Source organism: Numida meleagris, chromosome 2 (genome assembly GCF_002078875.1).
Source record: "Numida meleagris isolate 19003 breed g44 Domestic line chromosome 2, NumMel1.0, whole genome shotgun sequence".
NCBI classification, from domain to species: domain Eukaryota; kingdom Metazoa; phylum Chordata; class Aves; order Galliformes; family Numididae; genus Numida; species Numida meleagris.
The window spans coordinates 51,664,635-51,683,133 of NC_034410.1; the positions used below are offsets into that span (position 1 = coordinate 51,664,635).

At 37.8% G+C, this 18,499-nt stretch overlaps 1 protein-coding gene across 4 annotated transcripts in view; it reads left to right on the forward strand.

Annotated features, from left to right (window-relative positions):
- HECW1 (HECT, C2 and WW domain containing E3 ubiquitin protein ligase 1) overlaps positions 1–18,499 on the forward strand; it is a 269,154-nt gene that overhangs the window by 225,463 nt on the left and 25,192 nt on the right. For all 4 annotated transcript variants that reach the window (XM_021387592.1, XM_021387591.1, XM_021387593.1 and 1 more), the window contains 5 exons: positions 816–899; positions 1,536–1,645; positions 3,833–3,953; positions 5,342–5,455; positions 8,144–8,296. In XM_021387592.1, the coding sequence (XP_021243267.1) occupies positions 816–899; positions 1,536–1,645; positions 3,833–3,953; positions 5,342–5,455; positions 8,144–8,296 (582 nt within the window). The remainder of the gene's footprint in view (positions 1–815; positions 900–1,535; positions 1,646–3,832; positions 3,954–5,341; positions 5,456–8,143; positions 8,297–18,499) is intronic.

Consider the following 18,499-nt stretch of genomic DNA (forward strand, 5'->3'; position numbering starts at 1 on the left):
TAGGTTAGAAGTAATCCCAAACTACTATCTAATGCTCATATAGCAGACCTTAAGTAAACTCCTAGGGGACAAATGTCCATCTTCGTACAGGGCTTGACTCTGCCCCACCCAGAGAGGTACTGAAGTACATCCTTGACTTGAGATAGAATCTTTTGACTTTTTGGAGTAATTGATATTACAGTAAATATTCTTGGATAGTGCAGTGCTACAGAAACATGCTGGCAGATTGGGATGTAGCTCTGTGTTTTTCATGGATCTGACCTACTGTTAGGATTCTATCCCATTCTTTCAACCCTTGTTAGAATTCATTTGAAGCAGCAAAATGCATGATTTTATACATGCACCATGTAAATTCTTTGTTTATCAATTGGTATCAAGAATATATTAGTGTGGTTTTTACCAGGTAGAATGGGCAGAGGTACGGGAAGTGGTATTATGTGAGATTCTGTTAGTGAAAGGTGATACATTAGTTGTAATCTTAAACAAGAAGTCTGTCCGTCAGTGACAGTAGCTATAATGTTACACATGGGCTTAGAAGGCGAATAATTATTTTGTTTTCTAAAATATGGTATAATATCTCTTGCTTTAGGATCAGGCAACTAAGCGATATAAATAGATTATTTTTTACTAGTTTGTTAGTGCAATTAGCAAATTAATCAGACAGTTAAGATGTCTGCCATTTTTGAAAAGAGAAACAGGAACTGGCAAAACACCAAGGAATAATAATTTTCTATCTAGCTCATGCCTCAATTGTGGCATATTCTCTTCACCTTTTTTTCATTCTCCTTTTGTCAGTAATATTATTTATGTTTCAGGGAGAAGATCCATTATATTCGGACAGAGGGTACACATGGGCTTGAAAAGTTGTCCTGTGATGCAGATTTAGTAATTCTGCTGAGGTAATCAATTTGATCAAAAGCATAATATTGTTATTCACTATACCAGAGAAAGTGTCTGTCTCTTTCCCAGCATAATTGAAAAGATTTTCTTAAATCTTCCAGACCATTTGTAATTAGAATAAGATTCATTGTTACTGAGAGTCACTCAAAATAATTCAGCCAGTGTCTATCATTCAATTCTTACTTCCTGGAAGGCAGCCTCCATCAGTGCAATAAACTCCATCCACAATCAGCTCAGTCATTATAGCTGTTACCATCAAGAAGCAGATAAAAACAATCGAGTCAAAATGTTTCATTTTAAGGTTATTTTGTTTTTTTTCAAAAAGAAAAAAACCCTCTTCTTTCACAATACAAGTAAATAATGTAACTGCTCATAAAATTGCTAGCTTTAGTATAGTAATGCTGTCCATATACTAAGAGCCAGGTCCCACAGATGAAACCTTGAAGTACGGTGCAGTAGATGTTATTTGGATAAAAAGACTTTTATTGGAACTGGAGAGCTTGATCTTTATGTGCTACTATTGTTTAGCACAGTTAAGGACTTTTTCATGCTGTCTTGAGTTTACATGGAAAATGTTGCATTACCTCATGTGATGAATGTGTACTAAACCTCTCTCTATCACTTTTTACATGCAGCCTTTTTGAAGAAGATATCATGTCCTACATACCACTCCAGGCCGCTTTCCATCCCGGTTACAGTTTCTCTCCTCGCTGCTCACCCTGCTCATCACCTCAAAATTCTCCAGGTAAAGAGATGGAAAAAATAATTCAAAATCTTGCAGTCGTAGTATTTCTTCTAATAAATACAAAGGTACAGATGGAGAACCAGCATAAACTGTTAACCTGTTAATTCCAGTGCCCACTCCAAATGTGACCCACACTGATTTTTTGCTGGATCAGCTGCCATTGCTGTTATACGTCTGCTGGAATGTTAACTGTGCTAGAGCACACGGATCAGGAATTGCCCATATGGAATAATGCTTTTTGCTGCTTTTCATATATTTGGGAAGGATTAAAATAAAAAGAGAATCATGTGCTCCAAATATAGCTTGCTGACATGAAAGCACATTCATGTTATGTGACAAGAGCAAAGAGCAACATCCAAATAAAAGGCTTATTGCAGTACTTCCAGTACTACTGTAGAGTTAACTCACTTTCAGTTTTTGTTCCAAATACTTCACCTCTTTCCAAGGCTCACCTATTTTAAGACCTGATGGAATCATCTTGATCATCCTGTCTGACCTCCCATGTTGAGAACTTAGATTTTACAGGAAACATATTTTCCAGAAAGACATGCTGTCTGAGAAGGTTATTTCCAGCTGTGGTATGTCTCTGTAGTTATTGTTTATACTGTAGAAATTTGAGGAGCTGATGTCTCCATTTTGCCAAGGTATACAACCCCCACTGCAGTCTCACTGCATGGCTGTGTCCACTGGTCATTTTGAGAAATTCACAGAAATGTGATCTGACAAAATCCATTTTTGGCTGATATTTGAAAACATCCATTTAAATTATCTGATTTCAAACAAAATTATTGGACAAGAGATGTCCAAATCTCAGAGGTGGCTATGCAAAAATGGATTTTCTTTTATGTGAAGATGTTAAATGCTGAGCCTTTGTCTCCAAGAGACCAGTGTTTCGTCAGGATGCCCTGTTGTCATGAATGAGTTTGAACATCACTGTAAATAAATGTTGCTCGTCTCTTCTACATCAGGACAGATGAGAAACAAGTCTCCTGCAAGACAAAATCTAGGTATTGGCAAGGACATGCCTTACAGAAATGCACTGATCTTTCCATGTTTTTGTGAAAAGACAGGGAGAGCAAATACTAACTTGCAACATGCTATCTGCTTGCTTATTTCTGCAACTGCTTTCAAATCCCATGAGAACCACAATTCACTTATGTTACGGGGGACAAAAAGTCTAACAAAAGAAAAGTGTCACAAGGAATTCTCCTTGCACAGCATGTAAATTCGCCTTTCTGTTTTACCGGCACAGAATTAGAAATGTGCTTTCCTCCTGGCACTCACAGTACTTTGTGCTCCCACTGAATGTATTTAGTATTTTTTTACCTTCCTGTGGAGGACTTTCTGCCAGATTTCTCATAAAAGAGCTTGTTTATATTGTCTTTTCTAATGAGAAAGAGAAATGGGATTTCATGGATCCATTCTTTGACGTGATCCATGACTTCTTTCCATGGCATGGCACTTGTTCATACGAAAGGACTAATCAGCCACTTTGAAAATGCAGACTTCAAAACAAAGCAGGTCCCAAATTACTGAAAATCTTCTGTATGTGTGAACCATAATAGGAAAATGTCACATTTCTTGCTGACGGAAATCCTTCTCGGTGGCACAAAGGGGTTTTGTGTTGATGACTGGAAGTGTTTAATATACAGTCAGATTAACTCTGGGAAACCTGATTCTCAGTTTGGCTGGGGTGCTAGGCTCCGGATAGAAGTGCTGCTTTGAGCTCCAGTGGTTTAATCCTGCCAAGAAAGGAGATCTGCTATACAATGCAAAGGAGAGAGATCTCTTAAATGTGCAAAAGGAGAAGAAAACCTAAATATCAATGACCATGAGTGGGAGTTATGCATGTCAATCTTTCTCATGCCTTTCTGATCCTTGCATTTCCATTCAGATCAATCATAGTCAAAGGCTCAGGCAACACAAAGGCATGAATACAGAATGCCAACTTAACTGTTCTCTTAGTGAAAAATACAGGTCCTGGAAGTCATCAGAATCACTGAGTTATAGGAACTTAAAACTCCGTTATTGCCAGGTAGAGTAGAATGAATACTGCGTAAAAACCCTGTTTATTAGTATAAGAAGTTTCTAAAGCATTTGCTAGTGAGTTGTGTCTGGAAGCATCAGCTGCATGAGTTGGAAGAATTTAAAAGATTCTTGAAGTTTAGAATGCTATTTTCCCACCAGGACTGCAGCGAGCAAGCGCAAGAGCACCCTCACCATACAGGAGGGATTTTGAAGCCAAACTACGCAATTTCTATCGAAAACTTGAAGCCAAAGGATATGGACAAGGTCCAGGTAAAATTAAGTAAGTATTACGACAAGTCACTCAAATAGTCTAATGTGGTCTAGCATTGTCTTTAATCATTATCCATGAATGAAGGCACTGACTGACATGGAGTGGGAAACACACAGAAGATTGGACTTCCTGTGTGAACCATCAGGATCTGATAAGAGTATACCCTGCAAAAGAGTAAGGAAATTTTATTTCTTACAGATTTATATTCACTGACCAAACCATTCAACAGGGGTGTTGATATTCCTTCCTATAATTCACTAGTAGGAAAACTATCTGTTCAGGCAATTGTCCATGGTAATGAACTATAGGTTATTACCAGCTATTTCTTTGTAGTAATGCAGCAGCTCCAAATGCTTTGGACCTACTTATTAATAATTCAGAACCAGAGTACAACCCTACAGAAGTTATCCCATCTACGCAGTTTCAACTTTAGGTAGTTCTTTGTGTTGATAGCCCTAGAGGATTTGAAACAGGGAGATTTCTGCCTCTATTCATGTGTTTTGGGGATCATTGTCTTAGTTATGGAGTTGGCTTCCTAGACAGCTTGGTAGTTGGCTTGAGACTCTGTACCTACTTGTACTTGATTGAGTCATCCTACTTGGCTAAAGACTCTATGTTTCTAAGGTATTTCCTGGGCATCTGGTTGAATTTATGCATCAGGTTGGCTTCTTACCAAATCACATCTGTTATGGGGGGAAAAAAACCTGGAACTAAGTAATTTATTCCAGGCAAACATCATCATCAAAATATTCTTACAGACCTGGGGAGTCCTAGCCATTGGTTTTCCCCTTTAGTGTAATGCTAAGGGAGTCCCAGGCAGAATGAAATACATTTTAGTGGGTCTCTCTTAAAAAGTCCATGACATGATCAAGAAAGATTTCTTGCACAGATGATATTTAAAAGCATTATTCTTTAAGTTGTTTTAGAAGCTGACAAGGGAGTGAGAGGTGTGTTGTATAAATGAAGGGTGATACTCCCTTTGCTTACCCTACTACAGAAACAGTAATTCCGTTGACATGCACTGGATTAAATCCAGGAAGAGTTTGGGGCCAATCCCAGAATGCTATGACCTCACATACACATGAAACTCACCGTCCCCTCTACCACACAAATTGGTATGTAGAGGGTGCAGAGAGCAGAGGGTGTTAGCAATAGAACAGTGCTTTGAACCTCGTCACAGCTTTGTGAAGAAATTCACATTTGAAGCATACAGAAAAGCCTAATGAAAGAACTCACTGAAAACCCATACTAGTCAAGTAGATGTACTCCAGTGGACACACCTTCATTTGACTTCTCTGGGATTGAATCTCTCTCTTTACCAGCTCTTGTTTACCTTCAGGCTTACAGACTCACACGAGATTCAATCATTATATCTCTATTTCCGCCTCCCTTTGCAGGTTAATTATACGACGTGACCACTTGCTGGAAGGCACCTTCAACCAGGTGATGGCATATTCACGCAAGGAGCTCCAGAGAAACAAACTCTACATCACATTTGTTGGCGAGGAAGGGTAGGGAACCACTAATGCTCTCAATTTTGAAGTAGCTGTTATGTTGCAAAATATAGTTTACTAGGCTGAGCCTTCATTTATGCATTGCTTGTATTCTAGTTTTTGTTTTACTTCTGTGTTAATAATCCGTCTTAATTAGCCCAAATGTGTTAAGAATCAGAATGGCAAAAATTCTTCTTTTTCCTATAGCATCTAGATGTCTCAAAGTGACAATTTAAGTGGTTAAATCTGATGTCACCTTGTTGCCATAAATATTTAGATTGAATGGAAGACAAAACTGAACTACAGGCCCATGGTTACGCATTGAATCACTCTCAGGACTATAGTTAGTGACAAAAACTTTACCCCTTTTGTTACTCTAAAAAATGAATCTAGTTTTGCTTCAAATGTTTTTGCTTTGGATGCCATCCAGTGAACATTTGTTAGTGTATGTGGATTTCATTTTTCTGGCTAAAGTGAGAAATATCAGTCATAACAGTTTGACTCAGCCAGCTGAAAAATTAATTCAATAGAATTCTCTTGATAAGATCTTTTCTCAGGAGACTTTCTGCCAGCCTTACAAACCCCAGAACCATGCATGTATGGTTAAAGCAAGCCACTGACCTTTTGTTTCTGAATCTAAACAGAACCTCCCAAAGCCACCCCAGATCACCTCAAGAGGTACATTTTAATTGTGGCTTAATCCATATTCTTCTTAATGGAGAAACCACCGTGCATGTTGCCAGTGTTCCTCGTAACAAAGGCTTGAAATAATACTTTTCAATAGCTTTGTATGTAAGGTTTCATTTATTGAAAACAAACAAACAAAACAAAGCAGAACAAAAACTAAGTTTTCCATTACAAAAGTACCAGAACAGTAAAGCTCTGGGCACAGTTCTCAGAGTGTCCAGCAACCACTGACGCTGTCAGCTCTGAGATAGTATGTCAAGTGGAGAGCTTCTGAAGAGCTGAGTTTGTTCAGAGTTATATTAGGTCCACTGGAAAATAAAAGTAAGGAGTCTCAAAGAGAGTCACTCAGTTACCTCAGAGTCAGGAGGTTTTTTTATTCTTACTTGCTATACTCCATGGAATCAATATTATCTAATAGAGGTCATCTTTTACAGCTGATTTTGTCACTGACTTGCAAGTAAAGGATAAACATGCAAAATACCTCATTTTGCATTTTTGGAATAGCATTCTAGTATGCTTACACTGGCCAAAGTCATGTTATTTTCCCCACATCTGTAAGAACTTTTATCGTGTGTGGCAAAGTATCCTCAGGAGAAATTATAAACCAATCTGATTCTCAAATTCATTCATTTTTCACTGATTCATTTACATCTGAAGATACATTCTTCCTGGGTTTCTGATGTTTGATGCTAATATAGGTTCTCCTAGAGGGACTCCCAAGTTAGCCATTCCCTACTGGATAGTTGATGCTGTATGGCCACATGATGCTGTATAGTCAGAGCTTTCAGCATGTTTCAAAGTTAAAATGACATTGAAAATGAACTATGAAGCCTTATGATGAGTTAATGTGCTGCCCAGAAGTGCAATATCTGGAGGTTTATGATTATAAGCCGGTGTTGTTTACAGTTCTTTACTCCAGCCATCAGCAGGATTGCAGGATTGCCTAGTACAGTGTCCACTGAACCAGATCTGTTACATGGTTAGCACTTCTAGTTCAAGTGGGTTTATTACCATCCCCTTTTGCTGTTTTGGGTTTAGTCTCACTCACATGATCTCAGGCCTAAAGCTGCTGAAGGGGAACAGTACTGAGCTTCTAAATGCAAAGCAGAAAAGAGTGGACCTGCCTGCCCATTATCATCTTTATTGTTGCACAAACCAATCATTCAAACTGTTGTGATTATGCTTCCATAACTTGAAACATATTACAAAGCATTCTGATCCAGCTGCAGTTTTCCACTTGTTTGACATTTATTAAGTATAAGGAATAATGCCCACCTCAGAAACTGTTTCGGCATTCATGATATATGGCTGCAAATCATTTGTTCATTTTGCTATATGTAGATATATTTGAGATTGAAAAACCTACCTAAGCACCATTATTAAAGGATGATCTGTTTTTAATAAATCCATCACAATTGAGATTAATTCATTCATGATGGCTTTTTGTTTGTTTGTTTTCAGTTTGAGATAACTGCAAACTGATTTAAAAGTTAAACTGAAAAAAAAAGGAAAAAAGTTCACTCTCTATGGAGCAAAATCATGCAATAGCAAAGCACAACTTAAGGTGTACCACATATTTTTGAAACTATTAGGAAGCTGAAAGAGCTTGGATGGAATAACTGACGAATCACCATTCAGTCTTAAAAGAGTTTGTCTGAGACTTGGTCTTCCTCAGTATTGACCTTATACACTCTAAGAAATCATAGCAGGGGCTAGGTTGTATCTTTGGGTGTAGCGGAGTAGGATCAATTTTTGCTTCTATCTGAGCTGTCTGATCTGAAAACCCAGGTGCTCACAGGCAGTTCAAACCCACTCACTAAAAAGCTAAAAAGTGAGAGAAGAGTCTTTGCCCTCTGCCCTTTAGGCTCCAGAATCAAGTTTTGGGAGAGAAACTATATCATGTTAGAAACACTTAATTGTGCAGAGGTAGGTAATAGCAGCCAGTGTATGTAAAAACAAGGAAATCTACTCAAATGTGAGTGAGTCTCATTTTTATGGTTTTTACTTTTTCAATTACAGGCTGGACTACAGTGGCCCCTCTCGAGAATTCTTTTTCCTTCTGTCTCAGGAGCTCTTCAATCCCTATTACGGGCTGTTTGAGTACTCAGCCAATGACACTTACACTGTACAGATCAGCCCCATGTCTGCTTTTGTTGAAAATCACTTGGAATGGTAAGGACATTTTATGCAGAAGTGAACAATCCTTTTAGAGCAATTCAGAAATAGAAATGCAAAACACAAAAGCTGTCAGTTTAGACTAGACTGCATACAAGTGTCACTGCTGCTGTTGGGAAGAAGTGAGAGACTGGGAGAAGAAAGAGAAGGAGTAATTGTAAATACAACAGCAAGCTTTGAAAAAGGAATTGTGATGAGGTACTGTATTCAGATATTCTAGTTGTATTACTTGCGACTTTATGTTTTTGTTCTTCTTTGTGAATGTGAAGAGGATAGGAGTAAGGGCTCTGCTCTCCTGGATCCTTTTCTAAGAATATCATGTGTGATCTTTTAGTACATCAAGCAGCCTGGTGCTTGGAAGCTATACAGTGCTCTCCAAGAGCCTTCTTGCTGCTCTGTACCTACTACAAGCCTTTAAAAAGGCCCAGAGAAAGCAGTACGCCTTTTCTTCCTGCCAGTGTCCTTGCCTGTGTATGGCACAGCCAGCAGAGCAAACTTGTTCTTCACTTTACCTTGTACGTGTGCAAACAAATTGGTTCTTTATCAAAAATTCTGAATGCATATTGTGATCTTTTTATTTTTCTATCTGCCTCCAGATCTCTCTGCCTTCGGGAGTTGCTTTCGCTTTGATAGTTTCAGGTGTGGTTTAGTGAAGCATGGGCTATCAGCCCTGTGCTTGATCACTTCTGGCATTTCATTGTTTCAAAAAAGTACTGAAACATGGGTCTGTTCTTATGATGCTTTGCTTTGTCTAACCAATCTCACTGACTCCTCTTAGAAATTCTTTTTTTTAAAATGGAAGGCCATTCAGGCCCTTTTAAATTGCCAGTAGCTCATGTTCCTCTGTTCTGCTATAGACAGTTCTCTGTTTGCTTTGGTTTATATTGGGCAGGAAGGCAAGAAAAACAAAAAGAAGCATCACCTTTACTAGATTTGCAGTGGAAGAAAAGATAAGTTGCTGTGACCTAGTAATGGTCTCTGAATTGTTTTTTTCTATTTCCACTTCTAGCAGTGGAGCATTATGATAACAATGATCCTTGCACTAGGACTATTTCTCTGCTGTCATTAGCAGGAAGAGAATGGCATAGTTCTTAAAGCTTGTCTGTCTCCCTCTGTAACTGTACTAATTAAACATTATGCAGTGGCTTCCCACTTTTCAAGGAAAAAATACAGTCTGTCCTTTGTTCAGCTTAACAGGCAGCATAAATAAACTTCTGATTTCAGAGGCTATATTTGTGAGGATGCATTTTGATTCCAGGACATAGGACCTCTTAGGGAAGTGCGAACCAAAGATCATTCTACCTACACTGCGAACAAACTGGATTCAGGCCTGTTTCTCCAGAGTTGGTGATACCATGTTATCCCATGGTATTTGAAATAAGTCCTGTCTCTTATCTGTTTTAAATAGCGTCTGTATGAAAAAAAGTTCAGCTTCAGTTTTTTTAACAGAAGTGATACATCCTACTGCAAAAAGCATATACTTTGTTCTCTACTCCCATTTTGTTCTTCTGCTCATTATTTTAGCATGGAAGAGACAGATTTTAAAGGTAATCTGGACATATTAAAAAGTGGAAAGACGCCTAATATATATTTTTATAGCAGTTATTACTTAAATGAGAAATCAGTAGCAGTTAACTTCTTAGGATCATATTCTTCCAACTACATGTGTAGATAGAGGCTACTTGTTTACAGAAAGTTGTTTGTTGTTTTTTCTTTTTTTTTTAAGGAAAGAGAGATGAAGTCAGTTGGCCTGTAGAGTGAAATAAATGCTGTGAACAAAGAGGCTTGTACATAAAGTAGTGTAAGTAGGGTAAGATTGCAGAACCCAAGGGAAAGATAAGCAGTCCAGTAAGTCCTCAGTAATACTCCTTGAACCTGTTATGGAAATGACTGGCTGAGACCAGCAGTTTATAATTAGCCTGATAGGTTTCATGACTGGCTTGTAGATATGCAGACATTCCAAGTTTGTTATATTGTCTATGTTGACTGAAATCAGCTGTACGTGTATAACTAAAGGACTGTATTCAGAAGTCTGGTCATCAGACCAGAAGATGAGGTTTGGATTAAGCTTTTTAAAACTCAAAGAATAGGATTTTTCTATTAACTCTTTGTGCACTAAATTCTCAGAGGACACTGTACTAACCTGCATGTCATCATTTGTACATGAGGAATGGAGTTTTCTGAAGTTTTCACCCTTTCTCTAACTTTGTTTTCATTCAAGTCAGTGCTAAAACTTCTGTTTCCCAAATTTATTTGTTGATATAGTTTCAGCGGAGTCTTCTCCCTCTAACATGCAGGAAATTATTTTCCCATTTCCAAAACCGGTAAGACATCAGCAACCATATATGGATGAATTGATTTTGAGAGTGACATGTTTTTTCTGTAGAGTAATTCTGCAAGACCTGTAAAGACATGGTATAGTAGAAAAATTCCCTCAAAATTTTTTAATATTTTCTCTTTTTAAGTGAACAGTGGTAAATTTAAGATAGAACACATGTAACAAAATGCAAAGATGTGAAGTTTTGGCAGAACTGAAAAATACACTGCATTTTTTTCCCCCTGGCCTAAAAGTTACAGTTTTTCCTGTTACTGGGTCTTTGTACAAACAACATTCAGAGTCCAAAATGAGCACATCAAAGTGCAGAGTAGTTGTATGTATGCCAAGTAAAAAAAAGAGACATAATGACTGGAAAATATTTCTCATTTATGGAGAAACAGAGACTTAACACCTTTCCTGCAAGCTTCCATTGAATAAGACTTTTCCTGCAGTTAATATATGTGCATGCTGAACATCTTCAAACTTCAGAAAAATTATTTTAAATCCTCCTGTATCTGAAAGAACACAGTTAAATCTTTCTAGACATATGAGGTTTGATGCTACAATTTTTTATTTGTGTGCTACAGGATGTACTTGAAGTTCATAGTCAGAAGAATTGCTTTTAATCCACACCAGCAATGAGCCATTCTATCAGATCTACCTAACATGCCTACCTCTTTTCCTGAATATTTGAAAACATCTTCTAAAATACTGTTTGCAACCCTACTAAAGGTAGTTTACCTTTCTCCAAAGAAGTGGGCAAAATATGGTTGTAGATGCAATATTTTATTCCAGTGAAAAGGATATGGTTTAGCCCAGAAAGAATATTCTCATCTTCACAATTGGTCAACAATTGGTTGGGTGTTTTGGGTATCTGAGGTAGAATGAATTACTGAAGAATTCCTCTCTGGTTTTTGGTCAATATATTGAGAGACAGAGTAGTGAGAAATACAAAACTTTTTTATCATGACCTCCAATGAAGGTAGAGGTGTAATGTTTGGTGCAGCTACAGTTAATTGACATATTACTGAGTTCTTCTGTGCTAATAAATGGTTTCCAAAAGCTTGTAACATTAGCTTCTCACTTTCCTCTCTGCGAGAAGACCTTTGAAAGATTTTAGGCTGGATTTCAGTTCCTTCTAGCAATGAAGCACTGGCATCCAGGGTACCCAGTAATAGATGGTATACAAAGATACGTTTTTAGATACCCTGATGCATTCTTCCTTTTATGATGTTCAGGATTATGAAATCCCTCAAATCAATCTTACACAGTGCTCTGCAGAGTGCTCTAGAGTGCAGGGGGGCGACAGTTGTTTTCATTTAGTGTCAGATCTCTGGAAAAGATAGATTACCATCCTAGAATGGAGAGCAAGACTTCTGGGGGCATAAACTTACAACTCCTTCAGAATCTTAAGGTTTCCGTTTTTGTGAACACCAGTACTTCTAAAGTTTAACTTCAGTAGGTGGAAAAGAAAGGTGGGGGATATTTCTCTTGGAGATCATGCAAATTGAGCATCTAGTCCTTTTAGAAGGGACCGGGGGTGCGTTTCTATCTCTGACTTGGAAAATGAAGATTTGACTGAATATTGTAGTTGCCTTTTTCACCAAAAATAAATAATTAATGGTTGGATGGATAAATCCATGTAGCGTGGAGAAAAAAGATACCACAGACTAGCAGATGGAGGAAATATGTTTCTAAATTCTGGAAGCAAAACATCTAATTTCAGAATTTGCAGAATCTCAAATACTGATGTGAGCCACCGTTTACTCTCCAGGTTGTCTTCATGGTGCATTTTCAACAGATCTAGAAAATGGCTAGTGTCTGTCCAGTGCATCTCACTCACTCTGTGTTGTAACAGAATAAATTGTCTAACCATACTATGATACGCTATGGTTTTCTTTGGACCTTCATTTTGTCTACAATCTTCCATAGTATTTCCCTACTCTGGTTCAGCTAAGAAACATGATAAAGTGCATATATATTCTTTACATATATGTGGTTGTTTCTGTATCATTTTTACCACACCTGAGGACTATTAAACTTGTTCTCTTGGCTACCAGTTTCAGATGTTTAATATTTGGCTGTCATCATAATATCACATAAGTTCTACTTCTTAGAATAAAACAATTCTCAGTGTTTTCTTGAGAACTTTCTCTCCCTGCTATGCGTACTTAATCTGACAGTGATAACAAAAGTATTATTCTCTTTTCATTTCACAAAACAACTGTCCATAAACTGCTGTCAGGCAGAAATCCAATCTCTATCTTCATGTCTTCTGAGTGAGCTAGAGTTTTCCGTCACAGCACTCCTGTCTCCAGAGTAATCCAGTAAGATAATGTAATGCACACTTCTTCAAGACACAAAACTCTAGTCACAGCACAGTCACCTGCACCCCACTCTGTCACCAGATCACTTGCTTGATCTTTTATCTAACTAGCATCTTCTACTTTTAAATTTTTAGTTCATAGCGTGTTTGTAAATTTAGAACCACAGCCAGAAATGTGAAAGGAAGCCCAGGACAGAAGACTAGATGGCCTAAACAGATAGAATAATTTGCAGACATTCATTTGGAGATCTGATGGATGCTAACTTGAAACATCTTCTTCTGTGTTTTTATAGCAAATTAATGACAGTATGTTCCTTTTTAACAGTTAGGCATTTGTGGACATAGCTGTGATACAGCCAGAGAGCAATGCCACAGTGTCACAGTTGCCTTGGAGGTATTTACAGCTTGCTAATCGTACCTGATATTCTCTATTGTATAAAAGACCTGTTGGGTTTTGATTTTTTTTGTTTTGTTTTCTTTAGATGAAGTTTAATACATTTGTTTAGCAGAAATTTGTTAGAAAGTTGAAGACTTGTGACTAAAAATGCTTTTACTGAAGAACTTACTTAAAGATGGCAGTACAGTCAGATCCAGTGGCCTAGCTCCTCAGAAACTGAAGACTGATTCCTTGCTGCAGTGTCCTAATGAACTACATTAACTTAATGCTTATTTAGAATTGCTTTTAGGACAGTAGTTTCAATTCCCATAGTCAACCTTTTTTTCTGCTTTCTAGTATCTCCCACATTCTAATCCTTGCTGCTGAACAGACAGAAGACTTGCATATATTTCTACATGGTATTCTACAGGCAGATGAAAGCCTTTTGCACCAACTCTTTGTGTAGACAGGTACTTGCTTCCCCCTAAGCCAACCGATGTGCTTACTGCAGCACTGAGCCAAGCAAGTGTATGCAGACTCCATTGCTTTTACCTGCTCTGGCAAGTTAGGCACATGGTTAGAGCAAGCTCCTTTTGCCTGCTGTGTGGGTATACCTGCAGACAAACTCTGAACTTCCCATTTATTTATTTATTTTGTGTAAATGAAAAACCATATAGCCATCACTGTCCATCTTAAGTGTTCCTGAGAATGCAGGGTGTTGTTTTACCAAGAATGTCTCAACCCCAACTATCCTTTCCTACTTAGAGAGCTTAGTTTTCTTAACCTGATTTCCTTCGGAGCTGTGCTTTATGCAATTGTGCTGCAAGTCCATCAGACAGTTTCCTAGTCAGTTTGGAAGGTAAGTGTCCCAAAGATGCTAAATTCCTAAAAGCTGTGAAAAACTTGTGACTGGGTAAAGTTGAGGAGCTCAGCAGTTGCCTATTATGTTTGGGCCACTGGTTGGCCAGCTTGCCCAAGTGAGCTGAGGTCCACCACGAGTGCAGGCCACAAACAAGTGATACCATCTTGTCTGGCAGCTAGAGATGTGAGAGAGAGCTGTGAATGCTCAGAGAAGGCAGAAGAGAGAAAGTGGAGATACTCCGAAGTGTGGGAAGCACTAGCAGAGATGCATAGGAGAAACTGGAGTTATTGCAGTATGGTAACATAGGGCCATCAGACAGATCTGTAGGAAACAAAGCACCATTAGTCCTGCCACATGGAGAATAACTTGCTTCAACTAAAGTCTTTTTAAAGAATATAAAAAATTTCCTTATAATCTTAATAGGTTGTATTCAGAAGCTGACTAGATCCTAGAATGAATTTAAGCACATTCTGTGGCTCTTTATAGAAACAGTGGATAAATGTAGTCAAAGAATATAAGCAAGAGCTCTGAAAATAGCTAGTACTTCTCTCTGCTGATTGAAGGTAGCTGTGAGGAACATGTGGCTCAGTGAAACATAAATCACTTTAGTATTTCAGATCTTGTGGCAGGTAACCTGAATGGAGCCCAATACCTGTTCTGTTAAGGGAGTCAGAAACACTGCGTTTAATTTTGTGGCTTGACTCAAATGGATTGGTTGTGTGGGTCTGCATTTGCAGAAGTAATGAATTTAGACCAATTTGACAGTCATCTTTAAGGGACCTGTTTATGCTAAATGCTGAAAAATCATCCTTTGAAAAACAGACCAGATATAACACATATCAGAGTAAGCATCCTGAAACATTCAGCTGGTTTTAAAAGTTACATCATTACCCTTTTGCCTCAGTTTCAATCTGAAGAGATTTCCTAGTCTGTAATCAACTTGAAATCCATTTGATGTATACTAATGCTCTAAACTGCTTTGAAATTCACAGATGAAAGGCACCATAGAAAACAAAGCATTTAATTTTACATTACACTATAAATTTTAATTACTAGCAATATCTTACTTTAAATAAATTATCTTTGCATGAGAAGTTCACAAGCACTACTGTCAATCTTCTGGACAAGAATGATATTAAAATAAATAGCAGCTGAAATCATTTTGTAAGACCATTTCATTGTGAAAAGAGTATGTTACTGAAATATCTCCTTGCTGCTGTACTATGGTCTCTCTCAATGCCTTCTGTACTGAAGTAAACTTTGATTTTCCTATTAAGTTTTTTGTATGACTGTATCACAGTGAGCCTGCCTAAACAACTGGTAAATGATTTATTAAAAGTTGGGTGTTCTACAGCACCATTTGCTTTTTCTTTTAAGTTTCTGTTTGTATTTATCTTATTCTTGGCTTTCTGTCATTTACTGGTGACAAGTTCACTTACTGGTGCCTTGGTTTCAAGTTCACTTGAGTCTGAATGGCAGTATCAGAAGGATTGAAAAAAGGGTTGTCTCCTACAGCCTCTTCTTCTTTTCCATTCTCTGGATCTCATATTGTCTAGCACTGCTTCCATAATTAGTTTGTTTGGAGGAAAAAGCAGTTGTTTTGTTGTGATTTTATGGAAGTTCTTTTTTTCCCCTTGGCCCTTTAAGGCCCTGTAGTCTTTTGCAATATTGTTTATTGAATTTGCCCAATGATGGGAGTGTTCATATGAAAATCTGTATGGTGTCTTCACCATACATGTGGTAGAGTAAAAAAGGGTAAAATCCACAAAAGCAGAATTCTTTTCAGTAAATCACTCAGATCCATTTATGTTGCTGGTTTTTTTTTAGTAGAAATGGCATTTCTCTTTGTGTAGTTGTTTTCCTGAGTTCTTCTGAAAGCTGAAGTTTCATTTGTCCCTTGAAAGTTATTTTCCATTTCAGTATGTTAGCTAAGTGTTACATTAAAATGCAGAAAGAAGGAAGATTAAAGATTTACATTTATCTGGTCTGAATGTATTTATAAAGAGAAAGGTAATGTCAAGTTTGCTAGTTGGTCCCAAGCTGGGACAGGAATATTTTTCCAAATCTCAGTAAAATCTTGAAATTGTGGAGAATGACAAAAATATTGACCTATTCACCATCTATGAAATAATATTTGCTTAGTAACAGGAATATAGAAATATACATTCAGTATCTTGTGTTCAGTTGAAGGATGCTTTTTACACTGTTGCATTACTTGCATTCCAGAAAAGGTGGACTAGAAGCTGGAATTATTTTATTGTATTGGAAGGATTCATAATGAAAAAGTCAAAACTTTTCTTAGGGTTCAGAGAACAGCAATGCAAAGAAAGGGCCAGGCCTGCCACATTCTGCATGTTCCCAGGACTGAATCAGAGCTCTCAATTTTCAGTGGTATTAACAAAATTTGAAGGTCTTCAGTGTTTTGCAGAATGAGACCTAAAACAGACCACCAAACAATTAATAGTATGGCTGAATTTTAGCATACAGATTTCTTAGCTCATTCAATCGAGGAACCTTTATCTTAAGAGGTGGGGATCGTTAGCTGAAATTGCACAGGGCAATTGCGATGTACAGCTTCTGGACTTGAAGTTGTAAATCCATGTGGCTCTGCACTGCAGATGACGTGTTTGTAGTTAGCTCACCTAAGAGTATTTGCGTCATGCTTCATAACATGGTGTAAACATTCCTGGGTGCTTACCTGTGAGTTTATGATAAGCAGTCTCTCTTACACTGTAATACCCCAGACAGACTGGAAAGGATATTCTACCTTTGACTAAGTCAATTATTGCGGCTTCAGCATTCTTAGTTAACCATTAAAGGAAAATGTGCAGTCATTTGGCTTGTGCTTTTATGGCTCTCTTGTCTGGCAGATGACTAAATATACAGATTTTCCTCTGGCAAAGCTATGGAAAGCAAACATAAATCATGCAGTGTATAAAACTTCACCAACTCGTAAGTTTACAGAGTGTTCCCCTAGCTTTTTGAAAAGATTTGACTAAGAAATCAAAGTCTTTTTTTTCCAGGGGTTATCCCAGAGGAGGAGAATTTACATTATGGTTCATGAGCCTGATAGCTCTGCAGGCAGAGAGAAGCACTCCAGTACTCTGTCACACTCCTCCTCTTCCAAAATGCTACAGTTCATGGAACATCTTTGCTATTGTTAAAATGACACATAGCACGGATTTGATGTTATAGAAAGTCTGTATATTTTATTGATCTCCTTATTAGCTTGAAAGACAGAACTGGAAGACAGTTCTCCTTTTCAAATGCCTGGATTCTCTGGTTCTCAGATAGCCCATGACACCAAGGCTGTCATACCTGTGATCACTCAGTGCAGTGGAGGTCCCAGGGGCAGATTTACTCAATTCTGTATCTGCAGTAATAACTTCTGATGCAGCTCAGTTGATGTGCAAGGAGCCAGTGCAGGTGCCTTGGCATAATTCTTCATACATATCCAGTTCTGTGAGGGCTTTTTAACTCAGACATATAGTGCATGCAAATGCACTAACTGTTTCTCTGTGAGAGCAATTAGTTGGAGCCACAATGTGCTTAAACCAAGGAGTCCTTCTGGAAGCAACTGTTTGATGGATTGTGTTGTAAAGAAACTGGAAGGGGTGTTGTTCCCTGATATATATCAACTTCACCTATCACTTTTCTGGATTAAGTAGAACAGCCTGCAGCTTCTCTGGTAAAAGCAAGCTTTTTTCTCTGCAACACAATTAGTATTTTAGGCATACCTAACAGTTTTCTTGTGGTTGATAATAGCCGGTATATAAACAAGACGAAAAGACAGTTTGGGTGAAAATACAACTTAGCTAGGTTAGAGACAAGAAAGAGACTTTTGAAGGATTTGATTAGGTTAAATAAAGCAGCGATGAGTTTTACATTACCTCATTGTTTTTCAGTTTCTGGTAAATTAACGGTTTGAGTTTTAATCACTAATTCAGGGTACCTGCGCTCCAGAGACTTAAGAGGACACTGGGAGTTCATATTTCCATCATGTGTAAGCAGTAGCTCTTTTTCTTGTGATTTCTCTTTAGTACTGAAAAACAGAATGTTGTGCTCCATTTTTGAGATAGAACCAGAAGAGAAAAGTAGGGCTGATTGGAGTCGGTAATACACTGGCCTGTTCAGGCAGAAAATTTCTACGCTGTTTAATAATAAACTGAGAAGTCAACTTATTGAAACACGTGCATTTTATGAAACACAGGTGCCAAGATGAATAAAATTGTATAAAGGAAGGCTGGCAAGAGAGGGCTTATTCCTGTAGATCATCATCTGAAGAGAAACATTACTAGCTCAGGATTTGAAACCACTAA